Consider the following 18,995-nt stretch of genomic DNA (forward strand, 5'->3'; position numbering starts at 1 on the left):
TACTGGTCATGTCTGAAAGTGTGAATTTCATTTTACACTTTTGGTTAATCAATTGTCTAAAAAGATGAGAGATGCATAAATCAAAGTAAACTTTCTGGAGCTGTGGTAGTTAATGCAATGATCACAGTTCTGAGTTGATCATCACAATATTGTAGTTATTATATAAAGTGTACTCAAGGCTCTGTTCAATTCACTTTGAATCTGTTGACAAGTTTATTTGAATACATCTGTTTAGTCACTTCTTAGGGCAAAATCTTATTTCAATATATACATATATCATATCATAATTTACATGGTCATTCACTAGTAGAGGAGTATTCACTTTGCTTCTAGTTCCTTACTATTACCAAGAATCATGCTATTATAAATATTTTTGTATACAAAACAACTATAATCTCTTTCAGGTATAGGTCTAGTCACATTACTGTTGTGTTAAAAAGTACAGTTCAGTGACTTTTTGGGGTATAATTTCAAATAGTTTTCTAGAATGTTTGGATTAAGTAGGTCACAGTTCTATAAACAGTAAATGAGGATATCTGTCCTCCTATATTTCCTGCAATAATAGCTATTTCTCTTTGTCATCTTTGTAATATTGATGGGTGTTAGGCAGAATCTCAGTTAATTTTAATTTTTCTTTAAGTTCTATTATTATTATCATCACCATCATTATTACTGTTATTGATTTGGAGCCTTTTCATACAGCTGTTGGTTCCCTTTCTTCTTTTGAAACATGCCTAACGGAGTGGTTCTTATTCTTATATATTTGGAATAATTACCTATGAATCTGGGATATAAGATTCCCTGCAGTTAATTGTTTCATTCTAATTCTTATTGCACTGATTTTATTAGTTAGTGCAAGAATTTTTTAGCTTTAAATAATCAAAACTGAACATTTTATTTTCTGTGATTATCTCTATCTTCTGTTTGATCAAGGGCTCCTCCCCTATTCATAATTGAGAATTTCCTTCCCTGCTCCTTTAGTTTATTATATAAAGGACCTCTTAGTAATATATCCATTGGGAGTTTATTGTGGCATATGGTGTGAGATGTTGAACTAAATATCATTTCTGTTAGACCAATATTCCAGTTTGTCTCAGTAGATATGTCAAAATTGAGTCCTTGTTCTAGTATTTGCAGTCTCTAGGTGTATCAATAACTATGCTTGTAGATTCAATGCCCTCTGGTTCTTTTGTACCAAATCTGCTACAGTGATAGATTTCCATTCCTTCCAGAAGAATTTTAATAATTTCTTAAAATTTGAAGAAGTAACTTCTTGGCTATATGATTAGTAAAGCACTGACTTTACAAATTTATTCAAGCAGTATTCACCCACAAACAGTTAATCTTCTCCATTGTTTAAATCTTTTTCTACTTATCTAGAGGGTTTTTTGGTATCTTTCTTGAGCTTTTTTTTTAGGTTTTTGCTAGGCAGAAAAACCCCACTAGGTTAAGTGGCTTGCCCAAGGCCACACAGCTAGCTAATTATTATTAAGTGTCTGAGACTGGATTTGAACCCAGGTATGCCTGACTCCAGGGCTGGTGCTTTATCCACTGCGCCACCTAGCCGCCCCTCTTGAGCTTCTTAATAGGTAGTTTCCCAGTAATTTTAAATATTCTGTAATGATGTTAAAAGGAATTAATTTCCCCAATTCTTGTGAGTTGACTATATAAATCTGGCGACTTTTATGATATTATTGTTTAATTTTGGGTTGCACCTTTAGATTTTTGTAAACTAGTAGTCAAACTCTATGGTCTAGTACAGATAAAATGTAATTGGGAAATGTTTAACAAAATAATTATAAATATAATATGTTAATTTGTGATTTTCTAACTCAAGTAACATTTCTATTTATGTTTGATCCCAGTGCTCTATAGAAAGGAAAGTTAAGTTTCATTTTTGTCAATGCTCTTAATTTCTTATCTTATAGTTAACATATCTAGAATGATAGTGATATTCTTGATTTTTTTGTTTTTGTAAAGACTTTTAACATTTTTTCTTTGGCTACATATAGTTATCATATTAAGGAATAATCTATTTGTTTCTATATTTTTAATAGTACATGTATTGTCTTGCTTGGATTATACAATAGGCTCAAAAGATGCTCACAAGTCCTATTTCTTTGTCCATAAGTGTATATCTTTCTCATAGATCCTAATTATTTGAAACAAATTCTTACTTCTTTATCTCTTAACTAATATATTTTTATTTTTCTCACTTTTTTTCTTTACATATACCATCAAAATAGCACACAAACCTTTTGTACGTATGCTCCTTAACTCTATGACCCTTGAAATCAGAGTTATTCTAAAAGCACATCTCTTTTGCCTCCATTAGTATATAACTGTCATTTGGTTTCTTGCAATTGCATAGTAATTACCATTCTAGATTTTTCGTGCCTTTGTTTTCTGCATTTCAATGATTCTACCCCATTTCATTTTTTTAATTAAAAAAAACCCATGAAAATCTTCTAGTCTATTAAAGTCCATTTTCTTCCCTATATCATATTCAATTTTGCAAGATAAAATATTATAACATTTTAATAGGAAATTATTATAAGAAATCTCATTTTTTATTATTATAAAGTAATCTCTTGTCTTTTGGAATACTGTATTTAATGATTTTCTCTTTGTTTTATAGTAGTTGCAATTTAGTATTATTGAGGGATCATAATTGTGATTCTGTGGGACTTGAATTCTTAGATAGTATTTTCTTTTTCAAGTTTGGCCATGGTATTTCTTGATGTTTTCAAGTTGTAGTTTTTTCAGGAAGTTATCAGTGGATTTTCCCCTATTTTTCACATTGCCCTTGGCTTCTAATAGAAGAGTCAATCTTCTTTATTATTTCTTGATGTACAATATCCAAGTTTTTCCTGTTTGGCAATAGTTTTTGGGAACCTTATGACTCCTACTCTCTTCTGGATCTGTTTTTCAAGGTGAGTTGATGTATTTCTAGGGCTTAGCATAGCGTCTGACATACAAGTAGACAATTAATAAATTTTTTTTATTGAAGAATTTTTCAATCTTTAAACTTAGTATATATATATATTTACATACATATATAAATATATATATATATATAGTTGTTTCACTTAAAATATTTTTTGTTGTTTCATGGAATCATCTGAGTTCTAACTGTTGTTAAGTTTGCAAGGGGTTGTTATTCATTACTTGCTTAAGATTTTTTTATATGTATTTTAAACAAACAGTTCTCTTTCCAAGGATTTACTCCAGTGCTCTTATTTCAATTCTAGTATCACTTTTAATTTTTGCTTCATTTCTTCTGGACTCATGTTTGTAATTTTTGTAATTATGGCATTTATTTCCCCCTGCAACTCTACTAGTACATGTTGTGTAATTAATCTTTTTGCCTGGATTTATTTCTTGGTTTAGTTCAAACATAGTATTTCTTCATTGTTTTAGGTAGTGCTTCTTTCCCCCAATTTATGTTTTACCTGGTATGTGGACCTTTCACCCTAAGCTCCCAAGCTATAGCTAACTTTACTAGAATTTGGTCTCTTTTCTGATGTTAAGAGCTCTTTTCAGCTATTGCCAGCTTTTAACTTTGCAATTTTAAATTAAGTGGAGGCACTGTCTTTTATTTTTCTAACATTTGATTTTTCTTTATGTCTGGTAGACCTGGATTTCTCTATAATTTTTTATATTATTGAGACTGAATCTGGGTAAAGGTGGGTCAGAGACAGCGACACTGACAACTACTTTATTCTTCACATAGCACCATGTCAGAAACCTTAGAAAAAGTCTAAATCAATTACTGCTTATGTTTCAATCAATTATTACAGATAGTAAAAAACAGAACAAGCCTAGCCTACAATTTATGTTTTTTCCTTAAAAATGAATGTACAAAGTAATTGCCTGGTCTTTCTATTTTTTTTTCTTCAGGAAAAAGAGTCTATTTATTAAGGAAAAACATAAAAATCCATGCTAATCTAAACTGGACCAACCAAATCAGAAAGATTCTTTAAAATGATCAAATTCTTTTCAAGAAGTCCCTAATAAAAATAACTCTAGAGTGCTATCAGGACCTTAGCTTTATTTGATCATTTGCAAAGGAAGAATTTCTAAAACTGCCATGTCTTAAAACTCTATTCTTAAGCTAATTTAATGTTAACACCAGTTGAATATGAAAGAATACTTACTCCGACTCACAGAAAATAGCAACTGTGTGAATTCTGAAAAGTCCCACTCCAAATACTAACCTAATAAGATAGATCACAAATTCAAATGATATGACTGCAAATAACAATCTGATAACTTAAGCAGATCCATAATCTATTTCTCAACGAAATAACAGAATTGTCTTTTCTCTGGCACAAACAAATCGCAAATATAAAACTCTTAGATATTTTACTTATGAAACAGAAGTGATATAAATGCCAAAGAATATTTTAAGTAGAACATCTAAGATAATGGCTAGTATTTACAAAGGGCTAAGTTTGTAAAGTGCTCTACTTATGTTTACTCATTTGATCCTTATAACAAAGGTGTGAAGCAGGTGCTAATATTATTTATAAAGAATAGATTAGGAAACTGTGCTAGAAAGAGTTTAAGTGGCACAGAGTGTCTGATTAAAACTCAGGTCTTTCTAAATCCAACTCCAACACACTATATCCTATACCACCTAGTGTCCTTAAATGACATGACATAAATGTCATTTATATACATATACATTTACATACACATTACATAGCCCCTAGAACTGTGTTATAATAAACTAAAGAAATCACCAATATTTTTTCCAACAATTACTTCCAAAAATATTTAGGATATGAGAAATTAACTTCCAGGGTATTGATCATGAATTAAAGGAAGAGAGGTGTGAATGGCTATAAAATATAAAATGTGGTAAAACCAAGAACCTTATCTCACAAAATAATAATATAAAATTTTCTGAGAAGATGACAACGTAACAAGGCAACAAAATCAGGTAACAATGTAGAACCATTTTACCTTTATCTTGAACTTCCTTTGAAAACCGTTCCCTTTCAATAGCCGATTCCCGCTCTATCCTCTCGATTTCAGCCAATGCATCCAATTCTACTTCATCGTAGAGTGTTCCTTGTTGAGACTGTACCACAGAAGTCTGAGGTGGTTTTGCAGTCACTGAAGTGTTCTGTTGTAAGACAGGCACTTGTTGTGCCTGAAGGAATGCTGTCTGTTCATGCTGCGGCAAACACTGAGCAGCATTTAGTGGGCGGTTGACATCCTGTGGCGTAATGGGTGTTTTTGAAGTTTGTCCTGGGTACTGCACATTAAAAGGAATATCACTCTCTGATACATTGCTATTTTCTATACCAGAAAGCATATCTTCCTGCTGGTCCATATCAGAAGATCTTACACGAGAAAGTCTTAATGTAAGTTTAGTGGAATCCTTAGATGGAGAACTAATGATATCATACATTGCAGCTTTTTCACTTTGATCTTTTTCATCTTTCCCTAATTTCATTTTCTTTTGTTTCTTCTGTTTTCTTTCTGGTGAATCTAATAATATGTCGGGTGGAACATCTCTAGGTGATGAATAGGGTGGAGGTTGGGACTGTAGGATTAATGGTGGTCTTGATCCTAGAAAAACAATTCAAAAGGACTGAACAGTTGTGATGGTACAAATCTTTCATATTTTATCTATGGAATAACTGATGACATCTAGTCCAACCTTCTCCTTTTATACAAGGAGAAACTCAGGTAGCATTGGCATAGTAGACAGAATGATGAACTTGGGAGTAAGGTCTGGGTTTGAATCCCTCAATAGGCAATAACTAGTTATATAATCCAAGGCACGTCACTTAATTTCACCTAGCCTCATTTTTGTCACCTGTCAAATGGGGATAATCATAAAATTTACCTCACAGAGATTTTTTGAGCAATTAAAGAATAGAGAGCTAGCTTTATAATTGCATAAAATGTTAGCTGTTTAGCAAGTTTAAGCTATTTGAGCCATTAAGCCTTAAAGTTATACTTAGGATTTTGGAAATCCTGTATTAGACACTTAACAGGCCTCAGCAAATTACAAGGCTCAAAGTTTCCACTCAAAGAACCCATTAGATATGCCATATGTGAAGAAAAGTATACTAAAAGAAGGATTAGGCTTGCTTTATATGACCCTGGTGGGGAAAAACAAGGCACTATGAATGGAAGAGGTAAGCAGAGGCCTGATCTAAAGAAAAGACTTCCTAATCGTTTGAACTCTCCTAAAGTACAGTAGATTGCTTTGGACATGCAGAGATAACCTTTCTCAGATAGTTTTGACTAGAGAGATGTCTATATGTCTTTCAACTCTCAAATTGATGAGACTGCACGAAATGCGCAGGTCTCAAATGAAGAAAGGGGGGAAAAAGTTGCCAGTCCTTTATTTCAAAAATCTCTTTGAATCTGTGTAACATATTATCTACATTTGTCTGAATTTATTTTGTGACAGGTCACTAAAGTATCCCTGAAGATGTTTTAAAAAAAAAACCTACAATAGTGACAAAAGCTCTAAATGAATAGCAGCAAATCGTCTCTACAAACAATAAAGACCAAAAAAAAAAAATTGAACATTCAATTTTGATCATTGTATCGCATGGAAAAAAATGCAAAAAACTATCAGACAGTCTTCTGTGGGGGGTGGGGGGGAGGGAAGTGAGATTGGGGGAAAAATTGTAAAATTCAGAAAACAAAAAAAATTGAAATTTTCATCGTTCTTGAACTTATATTGTTTAAAAGAATAAAATACATTGAAATGTTGAGAAATCATTATGTTCTTATATCAATCATGCAAATGAAAAAGTTACAGAATAAAGATATATAATAGCATTAACTAGTACTATAAAAACTAGTTAGGCAAAGAAGCATTATCAGGGGCAACTTTATTATTAGAAACAGAATTGTAATCACCATCATTATTATTAGAGCCTAAATTTACAACTGTTTTACAATTTGCAAAGCACACTGTACATATTAATACATTTAATTAATCTTACATTAATTAGGCTCATGTAGATGACCAAAAAACCCCAAACCAAACCACAACAAATCATTAGAGCAGGGACTGATTATAATGAACATAGGTAGTTATTACAAAAAGACATTTTATCAGAGTGAGCTTAGGTATGCCATGTATAAATATTTCTTTCTGTTTTTATCACTATAACTTTTCTTGGGAAACACTGCTTTTTCTTGTTTTTCTAGTGTAATTCTTCCTGGTTTTTTTATTCATTTGTTTTTTTTATTATTGATAACAATGCATTAATGGTTATGTGCTTTATACTTTCCATAATGTCAAAAACTTCCTAAATATTATATTCTAGTCTTGAAACATTTAGATATTTAGTCAATAATTATAAAATGTCATAAGATCACAGATTTAGAATTTTACTGTATTTTCCCCAAAATAAGACCAGATTTTATATTAATTAATGGCTCCAAAAGACACATTAGGGCCTATTTTCAGGGATGTTTGGAGATAAGCAGTAATGCCTGTGGGAAATCATTATTAGATATATTCTTCTCTTTCTTCATGTCTTTACCTTGGTGAGTACTGGTTGAATCCCAGACTAGCAGACCTCTTTAACCAGCTCACAAAACAAGTGGCAGCATTAAAATGAACCACTACATTATAACTACTGTTCACAAGACTTTTTTTTCAGTTTCAAACAAAAAAAATGCCTGAAAATAAGTTCAATTTTATCCTTCTTGCCCTTAACTGTGATTAGAGATGGGGCTTTCTTTTTATCCAGACATTATCAAGTGTGTACGTTATTCATACATTGTGTCTTTACTTCAACTGGTCATTTGGCAATAAGTTTCAAGTTCATCCGGTTTACATGGGAGTTTACCTCTCATTCAAAGGTGCCTGCTTGGGAATGCACAAATACTTAATTAAAATAAATATTACTATTTATTTTAAATGTTAATGTCAATATTATTTATATTTAATTATATATTAATATTATTTTATAATTCCATGCATTCATTGTGTGTTGCAATGGACATAATAAATGTGTCCATCTGGTTGATGATCTTAATTAGCTGAGGATTATTTTTGAGGCAGGGCTTATATTATGAGCATCCTAGAAAAAAAAATCATGCTAGGGCTTATTTTTGAGGAAGTGTGGCAGGGATCTTTCTATAATTTAACTTTCAAATCAATCTCATTATTTTAGAAATGAGGAAAATGATGTTGCAAGAATGTAAGTGACTTGATTAAAGGCAATGAATGCTAAAACTGACAGAACTTGAATTTGAACCTGAGTCCCATCATCCCAAATTCTGCAATTTCCAGTCTTGCTTGCATATTCAAAGAACTAAGATTCAGAGCTTAAATTCCAATTTGAAATTAGGTATTTTCCATTCACAAACACAGAGAATAGAAGAAAGCCAACTGATATACATCTAAATGTACAAAAGAAACAAACTGAATACATTAAAAAAGATTTTCTGCTTCATTAAAAATTCACTTTACAAAACTCTCCTAATGCATTTGAAATAAATTTGATTTATAAATAATATTTTAAGAAAATTTCTATTGCTTTGAAATTATTTTTTTGGATGGGATGTTCTAAGTATAGGAACATACTATAGTTGTTGCTCTGAAATATCAATCAGTAGTAATTCTTTTTCTTGAGTATATTTACATGAGATGCTAAGGGTAGTCAAGCAAATAATATAATTTTGATTATCAAATTCTTTTAATTTATACAGGGAGCATATAAGACAAATTAATAAAATTTTAACATGTTCCTTGGACATTTAAATAATCTTAGGCTAATTTATCACTTAAATCTATCACCATCTTACAGATGAAAATCATTCAACTACGGACATTACACTACTGCTATTGTTTTAAAAAATTACAATTTAATGATTAATATTTCTTCTAGAAAATATCATTTTTCATGCTGATTGCTAGTAAGACCATATACTTTTGGGCGAGAGAAGGTACTTGAATACAAGTAGTATCAAGTAAAAAAAATTAACATTCTCCCAAATACCACATTCACGAATTTGCATGATTCAATGAGACAAACTGTAGTTTCAATTGTACTATTATTTTCAGAGCTATATCTGTATTTTGATTGAAACTAAATCAAAAAGTTTAATTTTCTATAAATATTAATAATGGCAACTCTCAGCAAACACCATTTGCTCCCTGCAACTGTCAAGGTCATAAAATGAATCATTTTTTTTAAATGTGCAAAAAAACCCCACTTTTAAAATGTTTCTTCTAAAATACCTAGAATCTAGAAAATACTAACTCCAAGATAATACATCTGTATGGATTTCTTTAAAACACTCCAAGTGCTGGTAGAGAATTTTGAAGGATCAAATGCTTAAAGAATAAGTCATTCAATTGAAGGGAGAAAGTTATGTAATATTTTAAAGGTAATCAACTGAGGAGATCAATTAAAATTACAATAATACCTTTAGGAGTCCCATCACTTCCAGCTGGGGAGCACACTGGCTGTGGAGACCTCAAAGGAAAAGATGCAGCATTCCTCATTGTTGAAGAATCTCCATCCTAAAAAATTAATTGTAAATGTCTGTCAAAGAGAGACTTCTTAGCAATGTTAAAGGAAAAACATTAAATGCCAATACTTTATTGATAAGGAATGGGTCAGTATTTAAAAACTATAAATTTTTTCACACCTTCCTGTTTTTTTCTTGGTTTTAATAGCTCATAAATATGTATTTCATGCTTCAAAAAAGAATGTATAGGCTAAGCATGGCAAGGAAAAATAATGAACTGGTGTCACAATATGCTTCCCTTTATTTCTGGTTGGCTTCTTCAATTATGGGTTTCATAAAAGTCTATGTGAACAATATGATACTGAAGAAGTGAACTGAGTTTATTAAGTTCAAAGTCATTAGAAAATTTCCACAGACTGCCCAATATAGATACTATTTCATATAGATATCATTAATCATAAAGTGACAGGTCAATCAGAAAAAAGTTAAAAGTGGAGGATGACCAGACTGGTTCTTCTTGACCTCTTTTATGGGTACCAAACTTACCACTCTCCAGTAAATGACAAGAGAAAGTGCTAGATGTTTTGTTACATAATTTAAATATAAAAGTTCTATCTAATATACCAAAATTTCAATATGCTTAAAGCAGTAAAAGCAAAAGTCAACCTAGGAATCATAGCATCACATAATACTGAATCTCCAGTGCAGCTTCTTTATTTATTGATGTTATTGAAAATAATGAAAACAGCTGGCACTTAACATAGTGTTTTAAAAATAGTGCATGTGTTGTTACCTCCAATCAATAAATTGTGCCCAGAGAAATTAAGTCACTTGCCCAAGGTCATACAGTTCATTAGTTGCTGAATCATGACTAGAACCCAGGTTATGATGTAATATAATAAAATAATAAAACTACCCCTTTACCTTAAAAATAGTACTTTTTTAAAAAACATACATCACTACTTAGCCTGTGCACCATGTGTAGGTAGTCGTCACTTGAGCCATGTCTAGGATTATCAGCATGATGATTAGCTGAATTGCCAGACAACTGACCAGAAACTTTATTATCATGCATGTTTCTCAGCCCACTTGGGACAATGGGACTTGATACTGATGCTGAAATTAGAAAAAATAATAAAGTTAATAGATTTTCAGAAAGAAAAAAGTTATAACTACTTGGATTATACTGAAAATGTTTAATTAATTACAATCATCAGAAACAATAACCAACTAATTTACTTTTTCAGACTAAGGGGAAAGCAAAAAACCGATCATAATTTTCAAAGAAATAGCTGAAAAGATTTGTAAATGCAGTGGATTTTAAAATTATAATGAATATTTTTTATTAAAATCTATAGCTGGAATATAAAAATTAAAAATTTTATCTTTGACATGGTAATAATATATATATACACACACACACACACACACACACACACACACACACACACACACACACACACACCATCAACTATGTAAACAATCAAAATAGTCTCTGCAGTGCTAAAACCGCTTACTCAATTTCAACTTCTCTATTAGAAGCTGAATCTTTAACCAGACTTGTTAGTGTTCGGTTTTGTTGTGAATACAGTATAATATTTCATAAGCAAGGAACATCACTTTAACAACCTGAAAAATAGAAAATAATTAACCATGGAATAAGATGCTAGTTAATTGAATCATGTTTGATTTTACCCCATGATTCCTCATTAGAAATTTCTAGTAAGAGAAAAGAAAATTCACTTTGATAACAGTATAAATTAAAGTCATATAAACGCAACCCTTCTCCTAATTTCCCTTTTTCTGTGGAGCCAGTTACTTAGGACACAAGTTTGTATTTATTTTGTATTCTTTATATTTGCGTTAACTCCTTTATTAGAATGTAAACTCCCTGAAATAAGAAACTGTTTCATTTCCATCTTTGTGTCTGAGCCTAGCACAGTAGCTTACATACAGGAGGTACTCAACACAACTTATTTATTCATTGCTCCTTCAGATTTCACTGTCATGCACTCCCTATATCCAATATGTTGCCAAGTCTTGTTGGTTTCATCTCCTTAACATTATAAGGATTCCTAGCATTAGATGACTTTATAATCTAATACTAGAAATCACACCTTGCCAAATCTTTCCATCTAAAGTTATTCTATTATTATTTTGCTGCTAACTATATCAAGTTCATTGTCAACTCTACATACTCACTAAAGAGAAACAATGTCTTCTTTTATTTAGATAACATTTCATTAAAGTTACTGTTAGTAGAAAATTTTAATAAACAGGTAGTTCCAGATCAAAATTTAATTAAAGGCTTTTGGTAAAAACTTTTTCCATCATAAGAATATACCATAGAATCATTACAACAATTATTACTTACACATGATCCATTTAAAATAGCTACATTCTCCTTGTTAATGTATTTTTCTTAATTCTTTTTTTTCCTAATAGTACTTATACATTTTCTTAAAACCTAAATTAAAGAGCATAGATTTGAGTAGAGAGAGATATAGTAGGAGATTTTTACAGCTCTACAGACTTTCAAGAAAACTGAGTTTAAATGAGGTTGACATTGCAGAGTTAGATAAATTCAATTTACACATAGGTAATTTAATAGAATTTGGGTATGTAAGAAATTCTATGGAGTCTGTACAACTAGAAGATTTAGAAAAGGTCCCTCAAAGAGGTGACATGAATAGAATTTTAAAGTGCATTGGTAGTTCAACAAAGCAAAAAGGAGAAAGAATACTCCTTGCAGGAAGGACTTTTGTCTTTATACTCTCAGAGAAGAAAGTTTATTCAAATGAACTGGGCTAACTATTAGCTCTTCTCCAAAATAAACATGCTCCACCTATTCACCAAGTGCCTATAGGTGCAGTCATAGTCTTCCCTAGTCCTCTTCCCCTAAAGCAGAAATGCTTAACCTGAGGGCTAGGAACTTTTTTTTTAAACTGTTAAGTGTTCTTTGATGTCATTGGTTTCCTCTGTACTACTATCTATTTTATGCATTTAAAAACAGATTTCAAAGAAGGGGGCCATAGTCTTTATCAGATTATCAGAGGATAATGATATGACAGAACAGGTTAAGAATTCTTGGCTTAAAGGGTTTTCACTCATCTCAAATATTCTGAGATTATATTAAATCTTTCCTTTGGTTAGCTATCATTTGCTACTTTATATTACATTTATTCCTTGGGAGATATAACTATACTGTTTAAAAATCTGCATTACCTATAGCTAAAAAGACTATGAAACAAATTCTCAGTCCAGTTCCTGAGTTGGGCCTTTAAGACCTTACAAACCTATTACTGCAACTCCCTTATTCTATTCTCCACCTTTCGATCCACCTGACATATAACTATCATATCAATTCATTTGGAAAAATATTTAAATGCATATTATACACTAGAGACAGAAAAATGAAAATAAAACAAGGAAATCCCATTTTACATATTATTTCCATAATATCATGCCCTTCCTCCAAAACAAGGAGCTCTCAAAATGAGAGACCAATATGGTCTCTGTAATTAACACTAATCAAAGAGAGGACCACGTCTACCCTTTCTTATAACAGCAAGACCTTTTCCTTATTTAATGCCCAAAGAAATCTATTACCTATTATTCCCCAATACTCCACTATTTCATTTCTTTCCTCCTCTATGTGAGTTCCAACAGCTTCTCTTCTAACCAGCAATGGACCCTCAAAGGAGTTAAAATCTAATTGAAACCCAGACACTATAGTTATGCAGATGCATTGGGAAAATTCCTACCAAAGGACAAACTCAATCTTGGCTTTCTAGTGGCTTAAAGTTTTCTCTGAACACCAAAGCAGTGACTGGTGAGATCCCTGTATGTTTTGGGGTAGGACAAAGTAGACTTAGGATTAGTAAGCATGGCATTCCAAACCTTTCCTATTATAATGTAGGATAACACTGTCCTGCCAGTTATTCAAGTCTGCAACCACTGGGTCTTCCTTAATTCCTCACTTTCACTTATTCAACATAACAAAGCAATTACCAAAATTTGTCATTTCTATCTCCACAATATATCTCACATTCCCCACTCTAGTCACCCAGCATCTCTCCCTAGTGCACAGCAATGGCCTCTGAAGTATGTCTCAATGCCCCAAATGTCCCCTAATTACAAAGCATCTTTTACTCATCAAAGTGACTTTTTCTAAAGCACAGGTCTGACCATGTGACAACCCCCTCTCCCATTTCGATAAATTCCAGTGAATCTATAGTGCTTCTTGCATTACATATCAACTTCGGCATTTGGAAATTAACAATCTTCAATAACTGTCCTCAACAACCTACCCTTTCAAACTCATATATAATACTTCCCCTCCCTGAACTCTACTGCCCAGCAAAACTTGCCTCCTTGCTAATCTACATATATATATATATATATATATATATATATATATATATGCATAGATATTTAAGATATTTAAATGTGAATAGGAAAGTAAAAAAAAATCCATTAAACAGATATGTATTAAAAAACTTTCTGCTGAATTGAAACCAGTGACAATTTACTTTTGCTCCCCCCCCTTGCATTTGGTGAGCAGCTACACAAGCATGACTCTTGCAGAAATGCTGTTATGTTTACTCTTATAACCTTTAACCTTTATTTGATTAGTGTAGCTTTCAATGAAAAAAGATATTTAAAAAACAAATTTAACTGCTTACCGAGGTACAATGATGAAATTAACTGAATAATTTAATCACTAACAATTATTTACTTTTACCCCAGGACATACACAAGAATTTTAAAAAAATAATGAAGCATATTTAAGTGATATTACTTTCACCAAAAATGTTATCATTGATAAAATTTAGTGAAGGCAAAAAAACTTTCCCTGCCCCATTGTTAATAAAAGATACTACCAGTGCACACTCAAAACATTTTTATAAAGAGGGTGTGTGTGATAAAAAACAGCAGCAAACTCCATTATTATCTGGCTTCAATGAACCTTATTTCTGGCCTTCATCAGAATCTCCTATTTTGGTCTGACATTATATTAAAATTAAAAAATAAATGAATTCTCTTTGTCCATCTTATATCTCTGCACATACTCTTCTTGCCTTCTCCATCTAACAGGTCTAGTTCAAGTCCTACTTCCTCAATTGATATTTATTTCATACTGACTTCTTTCTAATTTTCCTAAAATACTAAACTGGCACCACAAAATTTACCATTTCTCAACAAAGTGTTCTTGTAGAATAGGTGTGTTCAACCTATGGTCAGCATGTGGCCCTCCAAGTTCATTCATAGAGCCTGTGCTACATAACTGGAAAATGAATGAAAGGGTGAACACATGCACAATTTTGCAATCCTTAACCTACACAGCTTGACTTTTTCATGTACCTGACATTGTGGCTCAGAAGAGCTAGAAGGTTGGACACCCATGTTGTAGAAGAATTTTTAATTCATGATTAGAATTACAGAGAAGTGGACAGAGAACTGGCCTTGGAGTGAGAAGACCTGACACCCAGAGGCCATATGAGATCCATGTGCCACCAATCATGTTTAAGGCAACTCTTCTAAGACTATAACTTTTAGAAAAGGGCCTGGAAGAAGAGGAAAAAAAGAAATATTGAGTAAAAGAGGTGGGAAGTTATGTGAAGAATTGAGATCATAAAGGAGTCTGAAATTAGAAGATTTAGAGCTCAAATGAACTTAAAAGAGACTGAACAGGTCTAAACTCTTCTTTTATAGATGAGGAAACCACAAAGCCTATAAAAATTAAGTGGTTTGCTCAAGTAGAATATTCAGAAATCAAACCTACAATACTACAACTGGTCAGGTTAGACAAAGGGTACTGGGTGTAACTCAAAGAAACTGAGGAATGTTAGTTATTAAACTAGACCTGCTCTCTCAATGGAGGAAACAGGCAAGACTCTAGGAAAAAGTGCAAGGTAGGTAAAATTTTTTTATTTATTATTCTATCCTTTGTGGAAACATCCACTTCTTGTCTCCTTTTCCTGCTTTCTTCCAATGCTCTGCCCCTCCCCAGATATAGTAAGCACCTGTGCACACTTATGCAGCAATGTGATTCTCCAAGGACTCACTCTCCTATCACTTTAGTCTGCTCCTAATTTCCTCTAGCTCTTCTCTCTCCAAGTTCTCAATGAGCACTGTATAACTCATGGGGGTATTGATCTAATTATCAAAAGATTTATCTTCAGGTTACATTTTACAAGAGGTTTATAAATTAAATGATCTCAAAAATATAAAATCCTTTCCTTCCCGTTTCATGTCTTATCTTTTCCATGAAGCTTTCTCTAGTTCCACCAACATGAAGTAATCTCTCCTTTATTAAAAACTGACCTTTCTTTTGCATTTATTTTAACTTAGAGAATTACTGCATAAGTCTTATATTCTAATCTATAAGTAAGACCATTTAGGGCATGGACTGTTTCTTATTTTATCTATATCTTTCCACTTCTTGGTTAAATGCTGAATATAATTTGCGGATTTAGCTCAGGCAACTGTTACAAGGGGATTTCAAAAAAGAAGGGCAGGTTTAATAGCAACAAAGCTCAGTGGAAGGATATGACAAGTAATTGTTTAGGACAGTAGTATTTCAAGTGGGGACTCAGAAGCTCCAGTGGGCCATGATCATTTCTTAAGGAGGAGATAACCAATCTGAAGTTATGAAGAAGGGAATCATCCCATGATTTCTGGAGTAGTCAAGGATAGGTTTGAACCCTGCCCTGCCTCTTCCCTTTACACCCAATATCATTCAATATTCTTACAGTTTTCTCCTTTCCAATTTCCTAGTTAAACACCCAAATTCTCTTTTGGATATGGGGTCCTCTACTCTATTTTAAACTGTGTTTTGAGAACCTGAATGAGAACCTACTCGAGCAAAACTGTATGAATGTACACTCTGAACATATCACCCCTTACCTAGATCACTTTGTGGGTCTCAGGACCACTGAACAGATGCTTTGGTATTGGGGAGTGAAGAGTGAATAAGAGACCTGCTCCAGAAGCCCCATTTCTTCTTTTGTCACATAAAATGACCAGAAATGTGTGTTATCTATATTTCTATTACATATCTCATTGCATTTTATTTCCCCCAAATTCACTCTTCCTGCACACTTCTATTTTTCTCAAGAGTAGTCCCATCCTTAAAAGTTATCCAGGTTTACTAACAATACACCATTCTCAATTCCTCACTTTCATTCTCTCCACACAGCCAATCAGTTATTGATTCTACCCTCCAGTCATCTCCTGCATCCACCCCATTCTCTTAGAGGGCCTCATCAGTTGTAACCTGGACTTCTACAATAGCGCCCTAATTTGGCTCCTAGTTTTACCTTTTCCCAATCAATCCATTTTCCATATCACTGTTGAATTGATATGCCTAAAGCCCAGGTTGGACTATGTTAATTCCTAACTCAATAAATTGTAGTGACCCCCTACTGACTCTAGCAACAAATATTTCATCTTCAGTTTATCATGTAAATTTATATTTTAAGTTTTATAATGTACATAATTATTCATATAGTAATAATATATATAATAAATTAAAAATAAATAATATATTTGTTGGAGGTACATGCTTGACTTTTTTATAACTGATAGAAGTGCGCAAATAAAAGTGTGGAGACCATAAGACCTAGGAAACAATAATAAATTGTTTTTAATAATAATTTTCATAAAAGCAAATTTAATCCTAGAGAATCACATAAGTATTTTTGTTAAAGTGTATCACATATATTTCAATGAAAGCTGAAAAATCTCCATGGAGCAGTAACAAATCAGACAAACATGTTTCAAATAAAAGTCTGGTACAGTTTTCAAAAGTTCCAATTACAATCTTATCACATTGTTTAGAAAATTTATGACAGGAATATCTTAAAATTTCCATAACTATTTTCAGCTGAACTTAGTTTGAAATGTGTTACAAATAACTGATACCTTGTTATTATAAAGCTTGTTTACTTACCTAAACCATTTCCCCCTCCATTTTGATTATTACTAGACTACATAGAATAACTTTAAACTATTAAAGGAACTGGAATGAAGTAAGTTATGGATGTATTCTCAACTTCTGTTAAGCTGGTTATTGTTTGATTTCAAAACTATTAGAATGTGTAAATACAAGCAAATTTAGAATGAATTTTTTTAACACAGTCCACTTCTTTGTTAAAGAAACAGTCACCCATTTTTTCCTGAACATAAAATCATAGAGTTAGAAGAAACCTTAAAATTTAACATTATGAATTTAAAGAGAAGGAAACAGAGAAGAGAAAAATTAAATGTTTTGCTGATGGTCAGTTATTAATGGAATCAGGAGTAGGACTTTTGTTTTTGGACTCTTGGACTGTGCTTTTTATATTATACCACACTAACTTTTAAATAATAAACAAAAGCTTTATTTAATAATAAGAAAAACATACATTTTCTTAGACATTTTGTTGTTTTTTTTAAACAGTTCTTTGGAGTAAATGTGCCTTATGAGAAATTAGCTGTACAATAACAAGCTTAAATTTTTGCTTCAAGACTATAAAAGCTTTTGATACAGCTTTTTAAAAAGTGATTAGTTATAATTAATTTGTATAACAGTCAGATATCTTTGTTAGCATCTTAATAAAATTTTTGAGAATACCAAAGTGAGTAGCTAATCTGAAAAGCACACCATCAGGTTCTGTAACATCCTCAGTAAAGAAATGTCCAACAATCTTACCTTGCTGCATCTGTGGATGTGGTGTGTAACTTGGAGGATGTGAGTATGGCATGTATCCTGCAGGGCTCTGTGGGGCATATGGACTAGGCACTGGGCTGTTTGGTTGTGCCATATATCTGTTCCCAGAGCTTGTCTGTGGGGGCACAAATCGGCTAAAACCCCAAAATCAAATGAAAATTATATGAGGAGATGCAATTAATTATTTCATTCCTTGAAATTTTATTTTCACAAAATTCTCCAAAGTACATTTGTACCATACAGAATTATGGAAACTTAAGACTCTTACAGTAACATGCAACAGGTTTAGAATCCCTTACTTTAAGAGTTAAAAGTAGTAATTAGATCAATTACAAAAGTTGTGATCGCTCAGTTAAAGTAATTCTTGTTAAAATATACTTATATCCTATGTACTTTTTTATAATTTAGTTTAAAATAGCAAAACTTTTTTCCTTTTCCCTGAATTTAATGATTAAAATGATTTCAATTCAACTTTTAGTCAAAGTAATGATAGGACTATTTCATGTTTTTCTCTCTATACAAATCTTTAATGAAATATTTACAAGTTTCCTCTTAATATCAGTGCTTTCAAGAGTGGGTCTACTTGATCAACATGGAGAGCAACTCCTCTTCATGAATGGTATCAACTGAAATAGAGTACCAGACTTCATACTGACTTAGAAAATCACAAACTAACATTTTTAATATTATATTTTATTCTTATTTGCTTTTTAAAATATTTTCCAAGTACATTTCAATCTGGTTACAGATGTACTGGGATGGAGACAGGGAGGGTTTTGCCTGTTACCTGCAGGTCAAGAATTTGACTTCAACTCTAAAC

The 18,995-nt window shown here is 32.1% G+C and overlaps 1 protein-coding gene across 6 annotated transcripts in view; it reads right to left on the minus strand.

The window, feature by feature from the left end:
* NIPBL (NIPBL cohesin loading factor) overlaps positions 1-18,995 on the minus strand; it is a 250,516-nt gene that overhangs the window by 98,160 nt on the left and 133,361 nt on the right. For all 6 annotated transcript variants that reach the window (XM_074201749.1, XM_074201753.1, XM_074201750.1 and 3 more), the window contains 4 exons: positions 18,158-18,309; positions 10,418-10,578; positions 9,418-9,514; positions 4,969-5,580 (listed from right to left, as the gene is read on the minus strand). In XM_074201749.1, the coding sequence (XP_074057850.1) occupies positions 4,969-5,580; positions 9,418-9,514; positions 10,418-10,578; positions 18,158-18,309 (1,022 nt within the window). The remainder of the gene's footprint in view (positions 1-4,968; positions 5,581-9,417; positions 9,515-10,417; positions 10,579-18,157; positions 18,310-18,995) is intronic.

Source organism: Macrotis lagotis, chromosome X (assembly GCF_037893015.1).
Source record: "Macrotis lagotis isolate mMagLag1 chromosome X, bilby.v1.9.chrom.fasta, whole genome shotgun sequence".
NCBI lineage: Eukaryota > Metazoa > Chordata > Mammalia > Peramelemorphia > Peramelidae > Macrotis > Macrotis lagotis.